At 50.4% G+C, this 26483-nt stretch overlaps 1 protein-coding gene across 2 annotated transcripts in view; it reads right to left on the bottom strand.

The window, feature by feature from the left end:
* Window positions 1-26483, bottom strand: part of MGAT5B (alpha-1,6-mannosylglycoprotein 6-beta-N-acetylglucosaminyltransferase B) — a 69806-nt gene that overhangs the window by 20924 nt on the left and 22399 nt on the right. For both annotated transcript variants that reach the window (XM_069872294.1, XM_069872292.1), the window contains exons 3-8: window positions 22384-22528; window positions 10519-10631; window positions 9158-9231; window positions 7489-7659; window positions 6591-6755; window positions 5774-5943 (exon numbers count right to left, since the gene is read on the bottom strand). In XM_069872294.1, the coding sequence (XP_069728395.1) occupies window positions 5774-5943; window positions 6591-6755; window positions 7489-7659; window positions 9158-9231; window positions 10519-10631; window positions 22384-22528 (838 nt within the window). The remainder of the gene's footprint in view (window positions 1-5773; window positions 5944-6590; window positions 6756-7488; window positions 7660-9157; window positions 9232-10518; window positions 10632-22383; window positions 22529-26483) is intronic.

Below are 26483 nucleotides of genomic sequence, written 5' to 3'. Positions count from 1 at the left end.
GTCCAAGTGAGATGAAACCTCCATCGTCCCTGACCTCACCAGCCTGGAGGGGCTCTGCCCCCCTGCCAGGGATCATCAACCTTATATAAATTACCCAGCAATTAATAAGGATATGATAACCTTTATGCTTCAAAGCAGAGGTTTCTGCGATGGCAAAGAAGCCAGTGAGCCAGTCATCATTTGGCTACAAAATAAACATTTCACAAATAAGCACAATTTAACAGTTCGGTAATTCCTGCTAATTTATGCACCTTCCTACAAAATGAAGCCCTCCAAGGTAGAAGAAATCCCTCCCCATCACTCCGCGCCCTGGCAGGGTGGCTCATCCCCGCTCCTCACGTGGCTGCTGCCAGCAAAGCTCTGAGCCGCCTCCTCAGAGGTGCTGGGAAGCTGCTGTAATTAAAGGGAGCAGCTTTTGCAGTCTTGTTTCTATGCCCTCAGCTTTGAATTGCAGAGCTACAGGGCTGCAACTCTGCAAACAGCTGAGCCTGCTGGGAGAGGGGAGGAAGAGTCAGAGGGGTGGTGGGATTCTCCATCCACCCGTGAGACCCACCCTCCCGGCCAGGCAGAGTCAGACCCTGGGGAAGCACAAGACCGAGCAAACAGCACTTTGTGGTCAGAAATTCGGCAAATAATGAAGAAACTTCCCAGGAAGGGGAAATAAATACTTGGGCTCCTCTGGGGAGCAGCAGAAGCTGAGCGCTCATGTGCTTGTGACACCTGGGCACACCCTCAGATAGAAGGGCTGTCCCTTCTGTCTCAACTGCTCCAGAAGCTCAAAATTAATGGGCAGTTTTAGCCAAATCTTCATGGACACCACTAGAAGAAAGCTGATTTCTATCCACTAATGTCCCAGAACCCTGGCTACCCCGTCAGCTAAGATACATCTGCTGGAAACATTTCCCAATTAAACTACATACTGGAGAATCCAATAAAGCTCAGACACACGGGGCTGGGGGTGGGTCCAGCATTTGTGCAGCCCCTTGGTTCAGTCTTCATCATCTCTGTCTTTACATGGGGTGGCAGTGGTTGAGTGCCCGTTATCAGAGGCATCATCCTCAGCTCCCACTGAGACCCGTATCCAGCCCTTCTGAAGCCCACAGCATCTTGTATGCAAACATGTCCCAGCAGGAACACCAAAGCCTGTTCAACACAGTAACAGGAACATCTGATGCTACATTAAAGGCTGAGGTTTCCTTCCCACCAGCATGGAAGCGATAAATCCCACAGCCACACCACACAGCTCCACCAGGACCACACACAATTGGTCACTGCTGGCTGTTTCCACAAGCAATTCCACGCAATGTCAGGACTCTATTTGCCAACTGGCAAGGGAAGGTGAAGCCTGGAGCCTGGGCATTGTGTGAGTTTCCACGCGAACAGATGCAAGGCAGAAAGACAGCTTTTATCTGCCAGAAAATAATTAGAAATGCCTCCGTCTGGACATTGCACTTCCATTTGAACAGCCCTTTTTGCAGGCTGACCTCACCTCAGTGACTGTGGAAAGCGCAAGGAAATAGCAGCTATGATTATATATGTGCCAGGCAATGAGAGGACAGCAGCGAGAGCTGAGTCGTCCCCTCCACACTGCCCTGGCACACGGAATGCAGCTCGTGACCCAAACCACACACTGGCCACAGGCACCGCTTGGCAGGGAAAGGGCTGCCAGCATGGGATACAAGCAAGGGCTGAAAATTAAGTGTTTTTCCAGGGCCGGTATTAGGAGTCCAGAACTTGACATCAGAGCAATTAAGCTCCAAGAACACTTTGAAAAGCCCCAATCCCCACAAGGCATCAAATCCTGTTTTCTTCGACTTTCTGTCCTGCCTTATGAGCAGTTAATTTCAAGGGGACCATTGTAAAAAGTACCTTTCAGCGTCTCTGAGATCAATAGTCCCTGCTGCTCCAGCAGCTCACAGCACTGCACCCCTGTCTTCCCAAGACTTAGCCCCACAAAAGCAGCTGGAGTTTCTGACATGACCGTTCCCATGTCCTAAGGTCAGAAGTAGGAGCTGGAGGTCCCTTCAGCGCCCATAGTTCCTCTTCTCCAGAGGAAGAGGCTCAGCTTATTGCAGCTACTGCACCAGCACAGCCATCGCTCCAAAGGCACGGATTGTAGTTTTCCAACATCTGCTTCTAAGCTGCCTCATTAACAACCCAGCTCAGGTCTTTCAGGCACTTCCCACTCCTCTCCAATCAAGCAACACACACTGGCCTTGATTCTCACTTCCCTGGAAGCACATTTGGGCTAACAAAGCAGCACAAGGGGTCTTCAGCAAGAATAAAGTGTTTGCATTCAGATTTGGGACGTTTCTTCCCTCCTTGCTTCAAGATAGGGCTCAAAATGCAGCCAGCTCCCTCCACAGCACCTACCCACCCAGCACAATCTTGACTCCCTGCTCCAGCTCGATGCTTTGCTTTCCTCTTGGGGAGCTACACAGGCAGTGATGCTTTGCAACAGCCACCAAATAATCCTGTGGCTCACCCCTTGCCTGTCAAGACACATCAGAAGCAGGTCACAAATTCACCAGGAAATGCAAAAGAGGACAAACATCTGCACTTAGTAGAAAAACAAGCCCCTGGTAGGACACACCAGCAGAATTCACAGGTCTTTAAGGTCTATAGCGGGCAAAAGCTAAGCTAGATAAGCTAGCCCTGGAAAAGCAGAACTGGGTTCAGTGGGTTTGATCTCAGACTTCACAGAGGCACTTCAACAGTGCCAGTCGAGCCATGGAACAAGCCTGCAGATACCCAGAGCTCTTTGGTTTCATTCCAGATTAGCGCTGGTCCCTGAAACCAGTGGAAGAATCATTTCACACCCTTGCTACTCTGCCTGGCACCTGCTGCCCTCCCCACTGGAGCCCCTCGGCAGGGAGAGGTGCCCAGCACACAAGGTCGCACTCCCAACCTGTTTTCACCTCCAGCCCTCCATCACCATTTTTTTTGGACCAGTGCCTGACTTTTCCTCCTCAATTGCCTGATCCCCAGGATTTTGGACTCAACCCTGACCACCACCTCCCAGCACTGCTGCATTGCAATCAATACAGATGCTAATAATGAACTACAGGCTGAAGTGTAGGCAGGCAAACCTTCCAGTGATCCCTTGCCAATGATCAATATGCATAGAAAAATCATCTCGGAAATTTGAAGAGACAAAAAACAAACCAGGAAAGAAGTTATTCTGTGCTGAATAATTTATTGGCACCAGCTTTTGCTCTCCTGGGCAGGAGGAACTACAGCTCTGAGCCATGAAAAAGGCAGGGAGTGCCAAAGAAAAATAAACAAGAAGTGGACTCAACATTTAAATTGCTGGAGCAAAATATCCTCAAACCCACTCTGACACCAGTGCCTGCCCTGCTGCAAGTCCAGCAAGAGACACCTGGGACAGGAGAGGACAAATGTAGCCCTGGTCTACAGCGGAGTAAAGCTTTGCTTCTTCAGGAGGTTGCACGGGGGCAGGAGGGACAAGAAATCAGAGTATTTGTGCTGACCCTTCCACCGTGACTGGTTTTCAGCTTTGATTCATCCCTGCAGCCCAGCCCCTCGCACATCCCTCGGCTCTCTGCCTGCCAACCCCTGCCCAAAGTCACAGCTACAGGTCAAGTCCCCTCCAGGCTTTAATGAAGTAAGCAAGATTAACTATTAGCACAACCTGGGATTAATTACAAGTGTCCCGCTAAGCCTCCTGCTCACTCCTGCTCACATGAAGGCTTATCTCGGCACTCCTCGGAGCCACCGCTAGTGCCACATCAGCTGGGACATTGCTGAGAGGTCTGCAAGCACAGAGCAGGATTGGTGGCACCGCTTGGTCCTCCCCTCGGGGGGGGGAAACTCTGCTCCCCCTCCAAAACCCATGTTAACCCATCTCTTGATGGGCTGCAGGAGCGTCCTAACAAGCACTGGGTTTGCTCTCCAAAGGGGTAGAGGGGACCCACCTATGGCCTCAGCCCCATCAATGTGGAGCTGGACCCACAACGTGGATGTCCATCGCTTAAAACATCCTCAGAGCCAGGCACAGAACACATGCTTGGGTAGGTGGGGATGATTTCTACTGCTGGAACAAAAAAGAAGTGCAAGAGCTTCAGCCCAGCTCACTCGCTCCCCATCGCAGCTACAAAGGCGAAGAGATGGAGCTGTGTCCCAGGCATCCCAGGGGACACATCCCAAACCATGTCAGAAGAGGATGTACCATCACTACCAACTGACTTTAAAGCTTCTACACTTCTGAGAAAGGTGAAATACTACAGGCAGCAACGCAGCTCTCTCCAGAGTCACTCACAAAGGGAAACAGATGCTGCAAACCCCCTCCCTAAGACTCCGCCAGCTCCTTCCCCTCATTGAACAACCGCCGTGAGGCTCCTCATTAAAAAACACAAACAAGAACCACACAACAACAACACAACCCTCCTAGCCATTAACTTCTTTCATCCTTGAGTACATGGATATTATTTAGCACGTCAATTTAGCTCAGCACGCCACGTGGTGATCACCGTGATGCACGCCCGCCTCTTTGAGAAGCTGCTGCCTTCTGCATTAGGACCAGGATTAATTTTTTGAGTTAATTAGTTGGAAGTTAATTCTGTTCATTAATTCTGAATGCCGCAGGGGCTGGGTTGGGGGTTTTTTGTTGTTCTTTTTTTTTTTGCCCAGGATTGTTGCTTTTTTCACTCCCTTTTCAGCACAGCTCATTATGCGGCCAATACTGGGTTAGCATTGCCGAAAACCTGCCCAGTCCCTGAGGCAGCTTCAGGCTTTTCTTGATTTATAACCCATCTTAATTTTTGTTTTCCCTGCCACTTGCCCTCCTCTTGAAATGTCTCACAAGAGGCAAGGAAACCTTGTGAGGTTACAGGAGCAACAGCATTAGACTGATAATAACAGAACTGCATCAACAGAGAGGAAAGCAGCTCACTGTTATCTTCTCCCTCTTACTTTTTCCATTTAATATTGGTCCCTCTTGGAGACAGAGTGCTGCCTAGAGACGCTTTTAGGGTGGCCTAGCATAGCTGTTTCCACACTTTCACCCTGCATCACCCTCTATCCCATGGAAGAAAACAGCCATCCCTCTGTGGAAGTGCCAATTCCTCTACAAGTCCCCTGGCCACCACCAGCATCTTCTGAGGAGGGACTCCTTGGTGGCTGCCACCCCCCTGCAAGGGATGCAGGTTATTTTTAGCAGACGCCCCAGCTGCCTGTCTCGTGGAGGAGCAGGAAGGGAGGGAGGGAAGGAAGGAAGGGAGTAGAGTCACCACTCAAGCAACACCAGCAAAGTCATGCATGGTGGGAAGTGCCAGTAACCTGCAGGACACCTGCATCCTGCAGCCAGCAGCCCCACAGAGAGCATCCCTAGGGAGTGGGGAGGGTAAACAGGAGCCTTTCCCACATCCAGCCCTAGGAAGGCAACAGGGAACAAGGGTGATCCTGTGTGCTGACAGCGAGGGACTAACGATGCTCAGATCCAGCACCAGGACCACAGCGCAGAGCCCTGCCCCAGACGTCCCATCAGCTCCATGCACAGCCCTGTGGTAAAGCCTTAGTTTGTACCAATACTTCCCACTTCCCCAGGGTGCAGGAGGGATGGGATCAATCCTAGCTGCAATGCTGGTGGTCTGCACCTACCCACCAGTGCTGCCCGAGACACATGTGGGAGGAAAAGCCACCCCTGAGCCTCTGCATACCTCATGCTTTCACACAAAACCTTGATGCAACCAACACGCACACCATTCAGACCTTCTTGGGAGGGACCAGCCACCCATAACGCCGCAGCACCCACCTCTGCAGCTCTTTCAGGGAGACTGTGACCCTTAGGCTGTGTCCGAGGAGGAAAAGAGCAGCTAGGATGTCAGCCCACTGCACCATCTCACCCAGTGGGCCTCCCTTCAGCACCCGGGGACTGAAAACATCCCCCGATTCCTCCGTCAGGAAGCCAATATGGATCAAAATCTGGAAAGACAAGGAGAGGGGTCAGTGCTGGGATGGGTGGTGCTGGGGGAAAGGGACAGTTTGGGTTTTCCAGCCCTAAGTGACTTACGGTTCCTTATTCCCTCAAGCTCCCTTGTCAGGCTGTAATTACTCAGGGAAATCATTTGGATGTATAGACAAGTGATCTATGTCCAGTTAGCAAAGACTCAGAGTTAACCAGCTCCCATCGACTGGTGGTCTATGTCTGGGGACCAGGCTCACGTACATCCAGGTCCATCCCATGGACCAGGGCTGGATCTCCTGGCACACAGAGACTGAAGGGCAGGGTACTGCAAAAACATGCATGGGAGGGTCAGCAACCCCGCAGAGGAGATGTGCCAGACTCTGCCTGCTGCCAACAGCAGTCCACTGGCTGGACACCATCTCTCACTGACCAGGACCTGCCTCCAAAATTCACCCCAGCATCCAGCAACATGAGCACTGCAACATCCCAAATGCTTGCAGACCTGCACCCACGGACCACAGGCGAACCCTGCAGCCCCATGTGCTTCCATAAATGAACTTTCCTCCTAGCTTGCTCACATCCCAGCTGTCTCTGCTCCCCATGTTCCCAAGGGCTCAGCTTTGCTGTCTTGCCACCATGACCTCCCCGTGCAACTTGCTCGTACATGTTTCTGGTCCCTTTGTCGGCCCTTCAGCTTGTGCTCAAGGCGTCGAGCTGCCCGCACCCACTGCTGGGCCAAGTGCCGGATCCTCTTCTTCATGAAGCTGAGGGATTCCTTGCCTGTGCCGATCAGCTCCAGGAGGTGAGCCATGTCACTCTGGAAAGCTGCCTAGGAAAGGAGAAAGCTCTGCATTTTGAGTGTAGGGAAAGCAGCCGCGAGAGGAGACCCTGGGCTGCCACGAGGGCTGATGGAGGTTTGTCCATTGCAGCTGAGATGCTGAGATACACCCAAAGCACCTTGTGACACCCCAGATTCCTCAGTACACGAAAGACATAGACCTGTTGAAGTCAGTCCAGAGAAGGGCCACAAAGATGATCAGAGAGATGGAACACCTCTCATATGGGAAAAGGCTGAGAGAGTTAGGGTTGTCCAGCCTGAAGAGAAGGCTCCAGGGAGACCTCATTGCAGCCTTTCAGTAATTAATGGGGGCTGTTAAGTAAGGTGGGGACAGACTCTTTAGCAGGGCCTGTTGGACTAGGACAAGGGGAGATTTGACTAGACATAAGGAAGAAATGTTTTATGCTGAGGGTGGTGAGACACCAGCACAGGTTGCCCAGAGAGGTGGTGGATGCCCCACCCCTGGAAACATTCAAGGTCAGGTTGGAGGGGGCTCTGAGCAACCTAATGGAGTTGAAGGTATCCCTGCCCACTGCCAGGGGGTTGGCCTGGATGGGCTTCAGAGATCCCTTCCAACCCAAACTGTTCTATGATCCTATGAAAACCCACATCATGGCCCTGCTGACACTACTGACTCTCGGAATATTTATTTCCAGCAGCCTTGAAGCCATCGTTTTACCCCAGGGACCGCAGGACCGACAGGATGCAGGCTGCGTCACCTTACCTGGACCCGCGGCAGCGGCAGGGAAGAAGGCAAAGCCGTTGTCCGGTTTCGCCATGGCAGAGGAGGGCAGAACCACTCAACTTCGCTGAGGTAGATGAGGAATGAGCACTCGGTGCCGTCCACACCAAAAAATGCATAGCAGGGGTCGGAGGTCCACCTGGCCCTCATCCACTGTGAGGGGGCAAAGAAACATGTAGGTCTTGTCCTCTGCCCAGGAGTGGGTAATGCAGCCCTGTGAGCAGCCCCTGTCATGGGCAACCTCTCTTCTCCATCATTTTTATCTAGCTGGGAGCTAGAAAGAGAGGGCAGGAGGGCCTAAAGGGCTGCAGACCAGCACGAACCCAGCACCAGTGCCACGGTCCTGATGTTCACCCATCTGGGGCCAATGTACACCAGCCCAGTGCCTCCAGGGCACACGAGGCAGTAAAAGAGCCAGAAGGGTTCGCTGGGGGCTCCCTCAGTTTCTAGCACAGTCCCAGCACCAACACATGCCTTCCCCAGGGGCACAGTCATTAATTCCTAGGGAATTACATGCTTCAGGGTTTTCTTCTCATTAGCTTTGCTGGGGAGCAAGCTGAGCTGCTGATCTCATTGCTTCAGGCACAGCAGGGCAAGGAGACAGAGATCCACTGGCGGTCCCCAAGGATGATTTCACATTTTACCAGCGACCGCAGCACTGATTTATCATCCCCTCAAGGGCTCTTGCCAGACTCTTCCTAATTCAACTACAAAACCAAATCTACTCAGCAGTCGCTGTGCCCAATATGTAAAATGTAGAAATCACCCGGACAGGAGACCAAATCACAGCCTTCCACAATTAAATTACATTCCTAATTTACTCAAATCACGGAAGGAAAAGACACCTAGCATCAGGGAAAGAGGAAAATACAACTCCTTGGTATCATTTTAATACACCCTTCAACATCTTCACAGGGAGATTCAACCCTGTAGAAGCCTGAGCTTGAAGCAAGAGGATGGGAAGGGGAGGCAAGGGGGAGATGCTTTTAATTAGTTCATGTAAATACGCTCTCTGACAAAGCAATCGTGCTCTGGGCCAAATGCCAGGCTGCATTCAGGTGTAAAGAGCAGGCTGGGTCAGGCAGGACATCCTATCTGAGATGGAGGTCCTGGCCACTCTAACACGATGCTCTTGCGTGCAGTGCTGAGATTACTCCCCAGACACCAGCTAACGCTCCAGATATTTAAAGACAATGTGACAGTGCTTTCTCCTCACCACGCTTCTGTCATTAAACACAGAAACTGCAGGCAGGGAGGGCTGCAGGCAGAGGAGGTCTCAGAGCTGATTCTGCTGCTGCCTGCACACCTCTGGGGACTGTGGCTTCAGTGCTTCCTTCTATTAAAACTGAAGATATCTGCCTTATTACTCAGGGAAAACAGTTAAATTTGTATAGCAAAGGCTCCCAAAGGAGGTCAAACACCTCACTTGTTTTCTGCTTGCAGCAGAGCCATGCTCTGTTTTCCATGTCTTTGGCCTTCGCTCCTCGTTTTGCAACAAGCTGTAACTTTCCCATTCTAGAGCAGTTTTATTCTGGGAAGCATCCCCATCTCACCCTTCCCAGTTTAACCCCCGTAGCCACTGCTTTATGCTCTTCCCAGTAGCTTCCACCACAGGTCAAGACCCCCTCCCAGACAGGGAACCCCAACTCACCTCCACTTTGCCAGCACAGTCAGGGTACTTGGGGTCCCTGGGCACCTCGCACTGGTCCCTCCTGCCGTCCATCACTGCAGAAAGACAATTTGGGCATGGGGAGAGCCGGGACATGCTGGTAGAGCAGCTAGTAACACTGGGAGGGAAAGGAGAGGGCAGGGGAGGGGATGGGACTGCCAGTCCCTGAGCATGTTCATCAGCACCGCAACTGGGCCAGCAGACAGCCCCATCCCACTTGACAGAGCAGGACACCAAGGTGTGAAGCATCTTCCCAAGGTCAAGGAGGAAACAGAGGAAACCCCCCAGCCCCGCTTCAACACTGCAAGTGTAATCATCTTTCCTAAATCTCAGCAGGTCACTTTAAAGCACCTCCCTGCTGCTCTCAGCCTCGTCCAGACCCTGGGCCCCACCTATCCACGCTCCTGTTAATCATCCCATAAGCAGGTTGCAGTATCTAGGAAGCACTCGACAGCCTTTGTGCTGTAAACTTGCAGTAGAAATTGTCCTGCTGAGCTGTTGCGGAAGCCTCAGCTCCCAGGGTCAGCCCCAGATTTAGGCACAAAAGTGGCTAAAAAAATAATAGGATCTTTTCTTCCTCTGTGGTTGGATCCATAAAAGACAACTCCCTACCCATAAGCCCTCCTTTGCCTATAACCAAAAAATTATGAGGCGGAAGAGGCAATGGAAGCATCTTCTACATGATGATGCCAGCCCAAATCCTGGGAAACATGCAGCCATATGAAGAAACATCTGGAGAGCCCAGCTGCCCTCACAGCACTGCCAGGCTGGAACGGGAATGTCTCTGCTGGCTCTGGATCCCCGCCCCTCGGCTTTGGATCCAAACCACCACATTTTTCTATCCAGGTGTTTGTGCTGTTACTTCTGACAGCAATTCAGATTTGTCACCATTCCTCCTCCTTGTGGGCACGAGTGTCCTAGGTCTTGCTCCTCTGTAGACTGATGTCACCCACTCCTGAGTCCTCCTGGGCCAAGCGAGGCAAGGCTTTTACAAGATTACTGCTGTACAAGGCCATGGAAGGTGGTTCCTTATGCAGCCACCTTCCCTGAAAACCTCCAAAACGGCTCAGACCACACTCAGGACCTCCTCTCCCTCAAAGAGATGGTGTGACCATGCGCTGCATCCACATAGAGTTAGGCACAAACAGCCCTAGGAGGTCTGCCATAGAGCTTCATGTCTCCTACTTAATCCTGCAGACAGGAGTGAGCTGGGTTAACTCAGATCAGCATCTATTCCCCTGCCTTTTTACCAAGTTTGTCAAGGCAGGCTTGTCCGGATCTCCCTATTGCAACTGTGTAAAGTGTAGGAGGTTTGGAGCATGGGGATGCCCAAGGACACTCACCTTTCCCATTCAGGAGGCTGTTCCGGAGAATCTGATCCACTTTTATTGCGATGTCTGAGACATTTTGAGCTATAGCTTGGATTCTCTCCATCAACCCGGCTGCTGGCTGGAACCTGGGAATAAAACAAACAGACCCTGATAACTTGATGTCTTCTAGCGGTGACACCAAGGGGTGTTTAGCTGCCATCCTTGGAAGCTGCCAGCAGGTTGAACGTAGGTCCAGGACACAACATGGGAACAAAAAGGGGCAACTCTCTGCAGCCAGCTTTACGTTGAGAGGGTTTGAGTTCTCCCCTTGGAGAGCGGGCCGTGGGGAGCTGTCCCACAGGTGGTTGGTCACAGAAAGTAGTCCTAGACCCACATGGGAATACCTGGTCCACCAAGTGCTAGGCAGAGAGGTCATCGTCTTCCAAGAGGTTTGATTAAAAACCTGTGTAAACCGGTATTCTACCACTTTTTCTGCAGATACATCTGTGCATTTTACATGGGGAAATATTAAATAGGCTGGAAAAATTGTGTTGCTTATTTAGATGTGCTATGTTTGAAAATTCTCTGCTGTGATTATTGGCCTTTTGGTGCACGTGGGAAGCTGTGCTGGGAAAAAAAGGAACAACAAAACCTCAAAAACTACAGACAAAGGAAAGCAAAATTGGAGGAAGGCTGAGGAAGCTCGTGAGCCCAAAGCAGACTGCAGATAAATGCAAAACATGCAGGACATGGATGACCCAAAGCCAGCCCACCCGCCAAGGATTTAGGCGAGCGGATTTCCAGGTCCCTGAGCAAGGAGCAGCGGCAAGGGCTGTGCAGGACCAGGGTGCCAGGGCAATTGCCAGCAGGTTGAGAAGGGTCTCGTAGCCCCAGCAAAGCCCACAGGCGCCTCCCCACCACGGCTTGAGATCAGATTCCACCGGTTTGAATAGATGCGTATGCCATCTACTGAATTAAACCTTGTAATCAATACCATCCCAGGTAAACATCACCATTAAACTCATCTACATAACATATTGTGTAGACAGAGCAACAGAGCACTGTGAAGAGGCCAAGTGTCAATTAAAAGCTAGTGTAATATCTGAAAGGACAAGAGAACTCTATCCATCAACAGCAGTGCCCTGTCAGCCTTGACAAGGAGCAAGCTCTCCACCTCCAGCGCCTCGCCTGCCATTTCCACTGCAACCAACCACCACGTCTCGACGAGTCTCAGTTGTCGCAGTAAATAATTCCCCCTTCTGCAGCATCTGGGTCATAAGTTTTTCCTCCTGCTGCTGCCGAGATCATTGTAATACAAGGAAATGTCATAAGCAGTGAGCAAAACCAAAAGGGCTACCTTGAATACTCCGGGCACAAAAAAAATATGTGCTGATGTCAGGTTCTTCTCGGTGAAGTTTTATGTTTGTTCTCCAGCAGATCAGTGAACCTGAAGGCTGGAATTTAAAGTACCTCTGTCTTCAAGGCTAAAAAAATCCTGGTTTTATGAACCGATACTGCTTCAGTTGTTGATTTAAAGTCCATTCGCTAGCAGTGAGCAGCTCACATTTTTTCTTCTGGCATGGTTTACGACCATTGATACTCAACCTGCACACCTCCACGGGGAGCCACATATCTCAGGCTTTTAAGAAATAATAATTAAACGCAGAGGACACCATTGCCCCCAAGTAACTTTCAACCTTTTGCAGAAAATAAACCCCGGGTCTCCTGCCAGCTATGTAAGCACTGCAGCAGGGAGGTTGCTCCTGAGGCTCTGGTAAAATACGAGCACAAAAATGACCTGTGATGAGCTCTGCTTGTGAGCATGACACCAAGGAGATAGCATGCTCCCAGTCTGAGGGCTGCACAGCTTAGCCAGCCCTGAAATCCCTCAAATCCAGCTGTTTCTACAACCTTTTTTCCACCAGCAAGTGGCCATCAGACCATGCAGGTGATGCACGTGTGCTCAGGAAACAGTAAAAAGCTGGGATGGGCAGTTTAGGAGCAAACATTCCGAGGTTGCAGTGAATTTGCAGCCAGTGAGACCAACCTCCTGCTCCAACAGCAGGAGAGGGACATCAGCTTGGTGGAGATGCTCCTCAGGTTACTCCACCACTCATGGAAAGGATAAAAGACAAGTACAGCCAGGACAGCCCTGTTCCTGTGCTCCAGAGCACCAAATCAGCCCACAATCCAACTTCTTCCTCTTGCCAGTTCTCACTTCTGTCCAAAATTGCTTCCAGACACCCATGTAATCAGGTAAAACCCAAAAGTCAGCAGCAAACTTGGCCCCCATATCCTCTCTGATGATCTCCAGGCCTCAGCTCAGCCAGAGGACGAACACTGAGCACCCACAGACACGTTCAAGCAAAGATCAGGATTATTATCCTAAATCTTTCTTCCCGGCTCAGCCCCACAGCCAGCCTAAGTCCTGCTGGAGCTCCAGCCACGGTGGTGATTTCCACTCTTGCCTGGCACCTATGCCAGCTGGCACAGCTCTTGTAAGCTACACAAACATTTCAATTTGGAGGCCTTTGACATAAAATACGTGTTTGATCATCTCACTCTGACAGCATTCCAAGTTCCTGCAAACAAGAGAGCTGCATTGCATGGGTGCCACGAGGCTTTCCCTAAACCCAGTGAATCACTAGGTTGGAAAAGACCGTACCTGTCCACTACTAAATCATATCCCTAAGCACTTCACCTACCCATCTTATAAACACCTCCAGGGATGGTGGCTCCACCAACTCCCTGTGCAGCCTCTGCCAGTGCTTGATAACCCTTTCATAGAACCATAAAGTTGGAAAAGACCTATGAGATCATCAAGTCCAACCGCACCTGTCCACTACTAAATCGTATCCCCAAGCACCTCATTGACCCATCTTTTAAACACCTCCAGGAATGGTGACTCAATCACCTCTCTGGGCAGCCTCTGTCAGTGCTTGATAACCCTTTCTGCAAAGGAATTTTTCCTAGTGTGCAATCTAAACTTCCCTTGACACCATTCCCTCTTGCCCTATCACTTGGGAGAAGAGACCAACACCCACGTCTCTACAACCTCCTTTTAGATAGTTGTAGAGAGCAACAAGGTCTCCTTTTGGTGAGACCTTTGGTGAAGAATTTTTTCCTAATGTCCAAATGCAGAAGGTTACTGAGAGGCAACACTAAAAAAAACATCCATTGTGGCTTGTAGCTTATATTAAAATGGAAAAAACAGTAGAAAACTTCCCTCCAAAATAAGCAAACAGGCTCCAATCTCCCACTATCTGCACGCTCATCGCCCCGTCTTGTCAAAGTAGTTTCCTCCAAACCCCCATGACTTTGAGCGAGGGATTGGAGTGAAGAGCCACACTCCCTCGTCAGGAGCACTGATGGACCTCGGTGTTAACACTAACAAGGGCAGCACCGAGTCAGCCTCCTCTGTCTCTTGATCTGCTGGGCAACAAGGCTATCAATTTGCTGCTACTCAAGCAGCAAATTTCATTTAATGTATTACAGAGATGACAAGAAAGTTAAGCATAAGTTACATCACCTACCATTACAGCGATCTGTCACCTGGGCAGAGGATAAGAAAATAAGACATTTAAAGTAAAACATCAAACACAAAAAGTTTTTCTGTAGCTTATCAGAATTTGATGCCTTATTCTTAGTAACTGGAGACACCGGGAAGGACAAGGTAAGCGGCTTATTATGCTCAGTGACAGCTAAGCAGAAGGAGACATCCCACTGCGCGGCTCCATATGAGCCAGGATGCCAGCACAGCCTCTGCGTGCCCAGTGAAAAGAATTTGTTTCCAGCACTACCACTGCCCAGGGAGCAGCAATGGGCTTTTTTCTCCCTTGTTGCTTCTTAAATTTTTCTATAGTGACAATATAAATGCCACCAAAATGTGCTGGGGCTGTGCCAGATATTGAAACTATAGTAAATTACTATGGGTTTCCTAGAACAAATTTTTCCCTGGGATCTTAAAACCGTTTACTACAGCAAATACAGTACTTTTACTTCTAACTATCAATATTGATTTCGTCTTTATTATTTTCAGATTTATATTTCCCCATGTTTATTAAGCTTCAGATCACGCTGTGCCTTATAATGCACTGTATATGGTATCCATCTCATTTCAAAAGCTGCTATTAAGATGTATCTTTCCCCACTGGCAGATCATTTGCCACATAACGTAGCCAGAGGTTGAGTTTTCCCTTACTTTTTTATGCATTAATTTGGTTCCTTTCACTTTGTCTCTTGTCCCCAACCCCAGCAGCAGCTCAGATTCAGGCTGTTTATCCCCTTACTGTATTTTTATTGCCTTTTATAAAAGTGACATTATGAAAAGATGAATCTCTCTCTGTTTGTGTGTTGCCTTCATAATACAAGCCCTAAACATATTTGCTTGCTCATCCAATATTTCTTGCTATTAACTGGCGAGAGCATTGACTTTGGGAAGACCAACAGAGATGGAGAAAAGCAGATGTTTTGAAGTTAATACTTCAGCAAATGCAACATTCTCACAGCGTAGTTTACCAAAGGATTTCAACTTGCTCATTATGATGTCTGTGCTGCCACTTGCCTCTTTAAAGATTTTTTTTTTTTTTTGCCCAAAGACCCAAGGCAGAGCAAAAAGCAGCTGGAAGGGGTGCCCAGAAGCCAGGGCTGGTGCACTTCTTCCCTGCTCTGGGGACACAAATCACCCCATAACATCCAGCCCCACAACAGCCTCGCTCTCCAAGACAGGGAACCAAAATCCTGGAGATGGCACTAATGGATAACCCTTCCAGGCAAGGGGGAAAGGGCCTTTCCCATTCTCCTGGCTCCTGCTGCAGGTGCTGCCCATTAGAAGAGCTGGGGTAGCTCTGGAAAAAATGCACTCTAGGGCATCTCCAGGCTCAGACTCCCCACTCCATGCACTCAGGCAGGATGAGCTCAGTCATCCAAAAGCCTTGGACAAGCCAAGGAAAGCCAAGGGCTCCCTCGGGATGTGGGGAAAAGCCTTCATCCAAGTGCTGGATAACTAAAAATGACAACTTAAATCTCCAAGAAGATGGAGCAATTACAAGTTTCGTTCCTCTGGCACAAGAGTATCCAAGCAAACTTCATCGATGCTGAAGGCAAAACCTTTTTGGAGGATCCATGCCCTTGCACTCATCTCTGCACCCTCTCCGAAGAAGTGGCTTGCATGTGAAAGGCCAGGAGTTAGGGCTGCCCGCAGGGGAGAGAGAAAGGACAGGAGCAGGGGGAAATAAGGGGATTACCAGGCAGCTGATGCTCTCCCTAAAATTTAGGTCGCAGTCCCCTGATGTTCCCAATGCGGCGTGTAGTGGGAGAGGCAGCCAGGACCAGGCGGGTGCTCTGCTCATCAGGCTCAGCTGCTCATTCTGTGTTTCTTTGACTTGTAATCCTGGTTTTAATCCTCATAACTCCAGTGCTGGAGCTATTACCCTAAGCTTGGATAATAAGCAACCTTGGCTTGGTTTGAGCTAGTGGTCCATGTGCAGGGGGCAGCACGTAGAGAGCTGTCACAGGGAGCATGAGGAGGGTCTCATGCTCTGCTTCACCTGGGAAAGACTCAGACCCCCAGGAAGCAGAGCAAAAGCTCAAAGCCCTGGTTGCTCCCAGCTTGGCAGAAATTTATAGCAACATTAGGAGGAAAAGAAGTGGTGGGGGCTAAGGCACAGGACTTGCTGCTTTGCTCTGCCAGGTTGTTCGGCTCATTGGTGCCTTTCCTGGCATTAAACTACCTCCCAGAGAGCCAGGTATGAGACAGCCCATCCACTGCTAAGTGGGTTTATGCTTCACAGGCAGATCAGTCGACTGAACGAAAGTTTTAAAAGAAATTAGAGTATTTAAAAAATGACAGAACAGCACATACATCCAATGTAATTCCTGGGACCTCTGTGCACTGCAATCATTTCCATTACGTCTCAGAGCTGAGACAAACAGCTCAGTCTCCTTTCCATGAACACTTGAATAAAGACCCAAGTTCACACTGACTGTGTCCACACTCATCAAGATTTCACCCTGGGCAAATATCCCAACGGATGCTTCTGGAGGGGAACATTCCTCAGTAACTCATCCGAAGCAAACATGGGATGATTCCAGGGTAGAGCCCTGCCTGAACTCCTCCAAGTTAGGTAATAAATCAAGTAATAAATACTAGACATTTAACACACTAAAGTACTTCCATTTATCTTAATTTCAGTTTACTGTGGGTGAAGACTCTCAAACAAACACATTCAGAGGACCAGATCCTGAGCTAACCCAGACCCTGTGGCTGCACCTCCCAGAGAAGGACGCTGCCATTTTAATGGCTTGGCAATAAATTTCATTCAAAAAATAATGAAAACCAACTTTCCAATCACAGCCAGCATCTCACCAGCACAGGGAGAACTTACCAGAAAAGTACAACAAAGATTGTTAATTAGAATATTTCAGAAATGCTACAAAGTGCTCCTCCTCAAGCAGAACTTGAAGCTGGACCCACAAGCCTAAACCTTCACTTTTCTCCTGACTCCCAGAGCAGCACTGAGCCGAGCCACAGCTCAGGCAGCAGCAGGTTTTATTTATGTGAACACGAAGGGTGATGGACAGGAGGGTTACGGGATCAGTCACTTTGATGTATGTTAATCTTCACTTGATTGGGGAATAAATCGGATCTATTTGCCTACATGCTCGAGTAGCTTGACACAGGCTGCAAGCAAGCGCCTTCAGAGAGCTGCAGAGACACCATCAGCCTCAGCAGTCTCCACTGAGAGGGACCTGCCCAAAAGTTAAACCAAAAATACCCACTTTTGACCACGATCCCCAGAGCAAGGGAACTCCTGGGTGAGATGCTTTCCTGAGCTTGTGCTTTTCTAGAGCCTTCGGTCTCACATTTGCCTTACCAGCTGGGTGTTTCATGGGGACTTCATTTTGGGAGGGTTATTTTGGCAGACTGTGCTTCCACCATCAGCACCGCAGCCTCCCGAGATGCCCCCATCCATCGTGCCCCCCAGCTGCAAAGCCCCCGGAGCCCATCTGGATGGGGCTGCTTGCTCCCAGCTGCTTTGAAATGAGGGACCCCAAACAGAGGGTTAAAGGGATCTGATTTTCCTCACAGGGTAAAGGCACGCTGGTGCCACACTCCTGCCCACCCACAGCACCACTGCCAGCCCTCGGCACTGCTCTGAAGCCCCTGGGCTCTGCTTACCCTCAGTTGACACAAACAGCCCCAGCACAAACCCACCAGCAACAGCGCTTTGCCTCCACGTGCTAATGCATCAAGAAGACTCATTTGCAAAGCCCTGCAATAAAGCAGCTCAATGTTTCAGGCTGAAAAGGCACAAAATAAACAGAAAGCAAAGCCTGTTGCAGAATTAAGTTCAGCAAATTGAGCTGGAGGTGCTGGAGGAGGTACAAGCCCGGGAGCAGGAGGGAAGGGTGCGAGGGTTCTGGGCACACATGGGCACCACTGCTGAGCTGGTGATGCTGCCATCAACCTCCAGCTGCAGGTATGTCCCAACAAGCCCAGAGCAACCTGAGCAAGATGGGGGCACATGAGTGGATCCTGCTCCCCCGGCCACTCTGCTACCTCTGCTTTAGAGGGAAAAGCAGTTCACCTCAGGTGCCAGGTATGAATTTCCCCATGCATCGCCTCCCCTGACCCAGATGAGGACCCCAGAAGTGAGAGGTCCTCACAACCCCACGTGCTGTGCCCATCCCCTCTGAGCACATACCAAAAGCACCCAGGACCAGGCTGTCCCCAGGAGCTGGCAAGAAACAACTCATTGCCTCTACCAGCAAGAAACAACTTGTGGGACCCAGGAGAAAGGAGAGCACCGGGGAGGAAAACTCTCCTGCTGGGCTCTCCGGCCAGCAACATCCTTGATGCTGCTCCCCAGGACCGAGCTCTGCTCGCTCGAACAACAACCTAGCAAAGCTGAGCTGGATTGCAGAAGGAGCTTACCTTCCTCGCCAGCTGCTTCAGGGCTCTGTCCGCTACACAGAGCTTTCCTCACCTTGCAGATGCCCTTGCTGAGCCCTGCAGCGTGCCAAGGAGGAGCAGAGAGTAGTCCATAACTGCAGGGGACTGTGGCATCTGGGAGCGATTTTGCTAAAGCCAGCTTATCAATGGCAACAATTCAGGAATTAATAGAGCCAGGCTGGCAGGATGCAGGAACATCACCCATTTAGTGTCATATTGTGAGGCTTTTAATTACTGGGGGAATATGGAGTCATGTAATGATTACAAGAACAAATACTTAAAGTGTGTGGAAATTAACTGAGCCTTGGCAGTAATTAAGCTTGAAGATTAATCAGTTGTTAGCAAATAACACCCTTTGCAGGCTAACCACTATGTGGGGGAGAGGGACAACTGAGGATGCTGGTGCCGCAGACCCCAGTCTTCCCTCTGCCACCTCCCCATGATCATAGGGTAGGTCAGGGGCAGCCCAGCCCCTGCAGAAGAGCTTCTCCAAGCCCCAGCACTATCAGGTTATGGTGCTGGCTTTAGTCAGCCACTCCAAAGACTCTTCCTCCCTCCCAGGCGTTTTCCAGCAAGGGACAAACACTTCCCCTGCAAACTATTATAACATTTCCTTTGCCCAGTAAATAGCTCTCCAGAAGGCTTCCATAAGTACTTCTAATTTCCTTCCCCTCTGATGATTTACAAGGGTTGCGTTCAATTAACAGCGGTATTGATTTTTCTGCAGCTGCCTGGGAGGCTGCTCGCCCTGGGTAGGGAATCCATTGCTTACCTTCCCCAGCACGAGCAGGATGCAGGCAGGGGGGAGCCGGGGGGCTGGAGAAGGGACGCAGCAGTGCCCTGCGGCACAGCAAACCGGCTCACAGATGCAGCCTGCATCTCCTTACCCCAGTGTAACATCCTACAAACCCCCTGGGCAGCTTTTCTAAGGAGGACGTTGGACATGGGCTTTCCAAGAGTTTTATCTAAAGCATCGCGAGAGGCTAGTGGGCTACATATGGAGGCACCTGTAGAGTATTCAATCACACAGCACCTACAGACCAAGAAAGATCTTGGAGCAACATAAAGCTGCCTGCCCTGGCAGCAGGGAGGCTTTCCAAGGCAGGTCATTAATTATACCCCATATATTTTAATTCCTCCTTGCACTTTGCAGGGGGAAAAGGCACCCCTGCCCTCCACTGGAGGGGAACAGCACTCATGGGCTAGTCTATAAAGCCTTCCATATTCCCAACGAAGCCTTCATTTCCTTTCTCTTCACTGGGGCTCTTCAAACCCAAGGCCTCCAGATTTCATCAGAGACCCAGTGTTAAGTAGGAGAGCACTTTGTAAAAACAAGAATTAATCCACTTTTGCACAAGCGTCATTGCCAAGTCCATGCTTGCAGCTTTGCTGAACAGGGAAGGAGAGGAAGGCAGCCACCGTGCTAACCAGAGACACTAAAGAATAAAATCCCTTTGAAATTAGCACCCTTTAATAATATTATCTCTTGCTGACAGCTTCAAGTCGGTCACTAGTGATCAAAGAGACGGAGAAAGGGAGGGAAAAGGGAAACAAGCCCTTGGTGGAGTTCCAGCATCCTAATAATGAACAAAACCAGGACATCTCTGCAGCCACAACAGGGCTGATCCGGGCTCAGGAGACAGCCCTTAGTCCTGGTGCGGTTGGTGATGCCTTTTCCTTTCGGCACATGGAGTCCCCAGGAGCTACAGCCAGTTATCCCAGAAGAGACAGGGACCTCAGCACTTCTCTCCCCAGCTCTGTGTGATCTCAGCCCGGGTTTTGCACCAGCTGCTATTCAATTCCTCTCAGGATGCTCCACACAGCTCTGGGGAGCATCCACCAGAGCAGCACGGTCAGCCTAGAGCTGGCAGCAGATGGGGTGTATTGGTTCTGCACCCTGCAAAGGATGGCAGGGACCAGAGCAAGCCAAGAAAGGTCACTACAGACAAGTGAGCACATCTAGCAGCAGAGATGGAGCTGCTCAAACCTGCTGAGATCCAGCATAAGTGTAACAATTCCAATGCATTTCCTCTGACCACAGACCTCAGCCAAACCCAGGGGCTGCAAGGAAGGAGGGGAGCACTCGGGAAATGCTTCATGAGTGCTTGCAAAAGCTGCTAGTGCTTCATTACAGACCATCACAGCAAAAACTCATCCACAAGACACCCTCCCCTCCCCACCCCATGACAGTTGCTTCACCTGGAGATGCTCTGCCCCACAACCAAAACCTGATCTTCAGAGTCTAGGTGAGAACACGGAGACAAGGTAATAAACTATTTGTCCCTGATTTTCTGTTCCTGAAAATTAAGACATCTGTAATCTCAGCCACTCAAGCCCAACTTAGCACACACACAAAACTCAAGGCTGTGTTGATGTGTTGGGTCCATAGGCTCACATCCTTTCTGGTCTCTCCAAGCATGGGCCTCAGAGCCAGCAGCCATGTCGCAGATCTGAAATGAGAGATCTCCATCTGCTGCGACGGCTGCCAGTTCACGCAAATGCTTTTAAGTTTATCTCTTGGCTGCTAGTGTACAGAAATTACCATCACCTGAAATTACTGGTTCTTTCAACATGAGATTGGCCAAGAAAATCATCAAATGCGAGCAAGCGCGTGTGCCTTGCAGTCGCTGGCTGTAATAGCCCTGTCCGTTGCTCTCTGGGATTACTGTTGTCCTCCTTGTACGCCTGGGTACCAGCCAGCCTCATAATGACAAAATCCCCAGCCTCTGCCATTACCAAGGTAAATTATATTTTTCAGTGGTTGAAATTATGTTACTTAAAAGGCAAGACCATGCACTCTGAGGCTGCCTGTGCAGCTTTAATTCTTGTGTGCACACAGTACATCACAGCCTTTAATTACAGGCTCACTTACTCTATTTTCCATTATACGCACAAAAGAGACTCATAAGGAAAGGGCGGGAGAGAAATGGAAACTGAGATGGAAACAGGGAGGCACAGGAACCCTGCCAGGTGTCCAGTACAGCCACGGCAGGAGGCAGAGGTGGGAACGGGAAGCTGGAGCAGCTAGGATGCTCCGCAGCTCCTGTGGCACCAGCTGTAGTGGCACGACACAGCACAGAGGAGGTCATTGTATGTCACAGCCCTGTCACCCACCACTCACACGTCACCCGTGACTCTATCTCAGCAAAATCTATGCTGACCTTTTATTTGCACTGCAAAGCTTGTCCCGCACACTGCCCCTTGTTTTTTTCATCTCTACTCCTCTGCACTCAAGTCCCTTTAGCTACCCTTTTTGCAGGCTTTGGCGTGATCACCTGGTTACTATTACTAGATGTTTAAAGACTCTCAAAGCAAAGGGAAATGTCTCTTTGGCAAATCAGCATGTCATGAGTGGAAGGTCTGACAGCATCTCTCGAGCTGCTGGCTGGGACAGCTGCAGGAGCAGAAGCCAGAAAACCAGTCCTGCACAGCAAACTTTTGGGACCCAACAGTTTGCTCCTATTTCATTTTAAGCCTTGCTCAACTCCAAAGCTGAACATATCATTCCTGGATTTCAAAAAATAATCATCTCCCCAGCTGCCAGAGGAATATGGGCACAAAGAATTCAACCTGAGCTCGCTCTGGGATTTAATGGCAGAGGGAGCCTATGCACCAGGTACTGCTCCAGCTGTCAATGAGCACCTCCAGCCCCACCACAGCACAGCAGTGAAGAGACGCCCTCCTACCCTGCAACACTAGCAGCTGGGATGGGTGCTACAGGAAACCCTCCAAAACACTGTAATTTCTGAAATCCCAAAAGAACACGGTTCCAGAAATGGCAAGCAACGAGACTGCAAAAGATCTGCCCAAGCCCCATGTCCTTGTGGGCTCCACCACCCCCACACAGCAGCTCAGCCTGACACTGCTGAGTACACTGAGGTTCTTCGCTCCTGCAAACCCCCTGAGCCTGGCGCGGCTCCACAAGGTCTGCATGGGGCACTGACCTGTCCAGAGGGAATCGTGCTTCATCCCCTTTGTGGAAGTCAGTGCTATTCTCCAGCCTGGCCAGGATGTCCATCCTCTTCATCAGCATCTCCAGCATGTCGCTCATTCGCCGCAGCACCCCTCGGGACTCCAGCGCGCCCATCACTGCAGGCACACAAAGAGCAAGCAAGACACGGTCACGGGCTGGGTGCTGGACTGAGAAAATCCCTCTCCCCACAGCTTCAGCCCCAAAGCTGCCCACGGTCCTGCACTCCCCAGCCCCGCTAATGGGCTCAGTGGTTTACGGACCACCTTGGTTCCCTGCTGTCCCAATATCCCCTCCCTGGCTCTGCCAACAGACACCGAGCCCCATCGTCCTGCCCGAGCATGGGTTAACCGCTGCCTGTGCTCAAATCCAGCTGGGATGCTACAGCTCCCAATAACCAGCGATTACACCAGCCTTGGATCCAGCTTCCTCACCTGCCTCTCCAGGCATAAGCTCCCGACTACCCCGCCATATCCAGCCTGTCCTGACGGATTCTAGGAAACCAACTTTACTCTCAAGCACTAATCAAACAGCCTCACATTTCACATTTCTATTTTTCACTCTGCAAGACCCACCTAGCCCAGCATCCTGCCTTTGATAGCAGCCTGCAGGGGACACTTAGGAAAAGCACTGAAAATGGGGCAAATAAGTGGTCCTTGCCCAACGTATCCTCCCAGTAGCCCTGGATTTTCCTGTTGCAGAGATGAATTTCTTATCGACTCAAAACTGCTACAGGGTGGGTGCTCCAGCACTGGAAATAGCTCTGTCTCAGGCACTGCATCTCAGCAAAACCCCCACAAACAGGAAAGACCCTTGATTCCCAGTTTCAATTAACACTCTGTATCCTGCAGGTTTGCATAGCACCAACCCGCTGCTGTGTTTAAAGCTCCAGGGGATACACCAGCTCCTGGCTCCCAGTCTGATCTGCTGTCTAGCAACAGGCAGCCTTGAGCCCGAAGCTGGGAAACAGAAAATAAAGCTCCTGTTTCATCTCAGCGCTGCTCATTTCACGTTAGTAATAACTTAATCAGTGCATAATCCCCTGAACTTCTCCCGTTTAGCTTATCTCTGCCATTCCACTCACATGGGCTTTTCGAGAGGCAGCACATGTTTAATTTAGGCAGCAGCAGGAGATGGGCAGGCAGCGCCAAGAAGGGGAGCGGTTGCTGGATACCCCGGAAGGCTATCGGGACTTACAGACATCCCATGCACCACCAAAGAGAAGCAAAACTGGGTCTTGCAAAGCCAGAGGGTGGTTGTGCTGGTGCATCCCCCGGGTGGATGGATGGAGGAGAGCATCCCAACAGCATCGCATGCCGGGATGGGCCATGGCACGGGCTTCTCCCAGCTGCAGGAGCCAACTCAAGCCGCTGCACACATCAAACAGCACAGAGACCAGCCTGAATGCAAGTTCTAGATGGTTTTGGTATTTAGATGAGAGCAGCGTGCGTGGCCATGGTGGGAACTGGCTCCGTGTGACAGCTCCTGCTGCTGCAGAGACGCAGCCCCCGCCCCCTCCCCACTCGCCCAGTAAATCACCCACTAACTCTGGCTCCAGATGCTCCAGCTGCCAGGGGTCAGTTCTCCAGCTCTGATGGACGAGGGCTACATCAGCACCACAGCCAAACCAGGGGCTTTGGCACTCACACATCACCCTGCCAGGCTCCTGCTCCAGCAGGCAACACGACAGCAGCACACGGTGACAGAGCACAGCTGCCTGTCACTGTCGGACACATGGCATGTGAACACATGCTTACAAGTCAACTCTTAACCCCTCCAAGAAGCTGACACCAGGCCAGACAGATCTTGCCAAGGGATGTCTCCCACGCTTGGCTGAGATTATCAGCAACACATTAGTTTTCCTGACGCTATCAAATGAAATGGAAGAAAAACGGAGAGTCAAAGCGATTCCTCAAAAATTACCAAACCAAAACCCGCTCATGGGTGTTGAAATCAGGCTCATCCTCAAACTCTCCCTGCATTCCCATGGCAAGAAGTCAGTGACTTCTTGAATCAGTAGGTGCCCGAGGTCCCACGCAGCCCTGGTTGGGTCTGGGATGGCAGGAGCCACCTTTGCTCGTTTGACCAGGAAGGTCTCGCAATGTCATGGGTGGGACGTGAGTCACAGCCTGTCCCATTAAAGGTCAGAGCTCAAATTAAAAGATTCAATGGAAGAAAAAAGTGGAAACTTAGATCCTGGTGCTCTGTTTGTAGAGGGGCCTCCCAAAACACAGTTGAGCAAACTGGGCAAAGACATAGCCAAGGAAAATAGAAAAGCACTAAGATGGGCTTAAGTCAGAAAATCCGTATCAGTTACTTCCCCCTTTCACTGCTGGGACTGAGCCCACTCGAGTGACATTCCCACTCTGGCTGGGCTGTGTTCACAGCATCTTCCATCCACCTACCTCAGGTGGCTTCCAAAACTGACTGCTCCCAGAATGGAGATTTCTGCTTAAGATCTGCTGCTGCTCCAACATCCCAGCACTGCCAGTGGATCAGAGCTCAGACCTTGAACTCAGTTTTTGAGCAAGATAAAGACCGTGCATGTTCCTGTGCTGGTGGGTGGATTTGGAGGTCAGGGAAAGTATCCTATACAAACCCTACAGCTGTCCAGAAGGGCTTAAACCACAACCACCACCTTTTCACAGACAGAGTGGTACCTCTGGTCCACGGATTTGTGTCCCAGTTTGTTTTGAGGGATTTAGGTTGTGCTGGTTCACAGGGAAGATGCAAGGATCATGTCTGGGAAGGCAACAGAGACAACTGAGAGCAGCTGCTGCCTTTGCCTCTCGGGGCTGGGCTGTCTCCCCAATTTGTAGCCAGCCTGCGTTCATTTAATTATGAAGGCCTGTTTAGTGGCACATCTCATTTGAAATTTAAATGGCTACTCACAAAACCCAGGCACAAAAACAGCTCTGGCCCCTGATTAAAACTCAGACACACACACAGAACTCATCCCTGCAGAAGAGACCTGGGAAAAGCCATTTTCTGAGGAGTTTGGGATGGGTCACAGGAGCCCCTCCACTCCCACTGAGGGAGCCAAATCCTGCTTTGGGCCAAAGGGAAACTGAGGCAGGGAGCTACACACAGCTCATGTTTACAGCAGGCAGCTGTGAGTTGATGCCCATGCTGGGCAACCAGGGTGCTCAATGCCACGTCCCCACCACCTGGGCAAAGCTCCCTAAGGATCATCCCACACGTGAGCAGAAGCAGATGTCCTGATGCTTGGACTACATTAGCACCCTAGAAAATCCAGCCCAGGATGCCTGCTCCAAATTCTCACTGTAGAGTGTGGCTGACAGGACAGCTCACCTCTCAAACTGTTAAGGAGGGACAAAGATATTCCCACTGGGGAATGAAACCATTTGCCCCTGGAGCCCAGAGAAGGTGGCAGCAAGTGCAACCACAAGCCCTGGTCCCACAGCCGAACCTCCAGCACCAGCTCGGCCACCCCCGGCTTTCCCCTGGTTTCACCAAGACTTTCCCTCCTGTGCCACCATCCAACTTCTCAGCTGGTTTCAAGCGATTTCAGGACACTTTTCAACAGCACAGCTCCAAGCTTTGCTGTCAACAGTGAGGAGAGATATTCCTTCTCCAAAAAAAGAAATAAAAAACGCTGCAAATCCTACGTAAAAATAGCAAAAAAAAACAACCACAGCCTTCACTGGGTTCTGTTTTCAGGCTCCCTGCCAGAAAGCAGAACTGTCATGGGGCACATCTCCCCCCAAGCCCTCTCTTGGCTCTTGGAGATAAAGTTGAAACCCTTCCTCATCAACACCTCTCTTTTTCTGTTCTTGGTCTTTTTTGTTGTTGTTGTTGTTCCAGAAGCTTAAGAAGGATAACAAGAACGATTTGACATTTTTGGCAATGATTATTACATCTCTTGGAAAGTGTGTCTCATTAAAACCAAAAGAAAGGAAGAAAAGTGCTGAAGCGACTCTTTTAAAAATGCAAGAGCCAGGATTAATTTGTTAACCTGAAGCGGAGACCCAGACATCCACCGAACGGCTGCTCGGCTGCCTGACAGCACGTGCCAGCAACGGGGACTCGGAGGATGGAGGCGAGCCAGGCCTG

The sequence above is a fragment of the Phaenicophaeus curvirostris genome, chromosome 19 (genome assembly GCF_032191515.1).
Source record: "Phaenicophaeus curvirostris isolate KB17595 chromosome 19, BPBGC_Pcur_1.0, whole genome shotgun sequence".
NCBI lineage: Eukaryota > Metazoa > Chordata > Aves > Cuculiformes > Cuculidae > Phaenicophaeus > Phaenicophaeus curvirostris.
The sequence above is the reverse complement of the archived record's forward strand: the minus strand, read 5'-3'. Positions and strand labels throughout refer to the sequence as shown.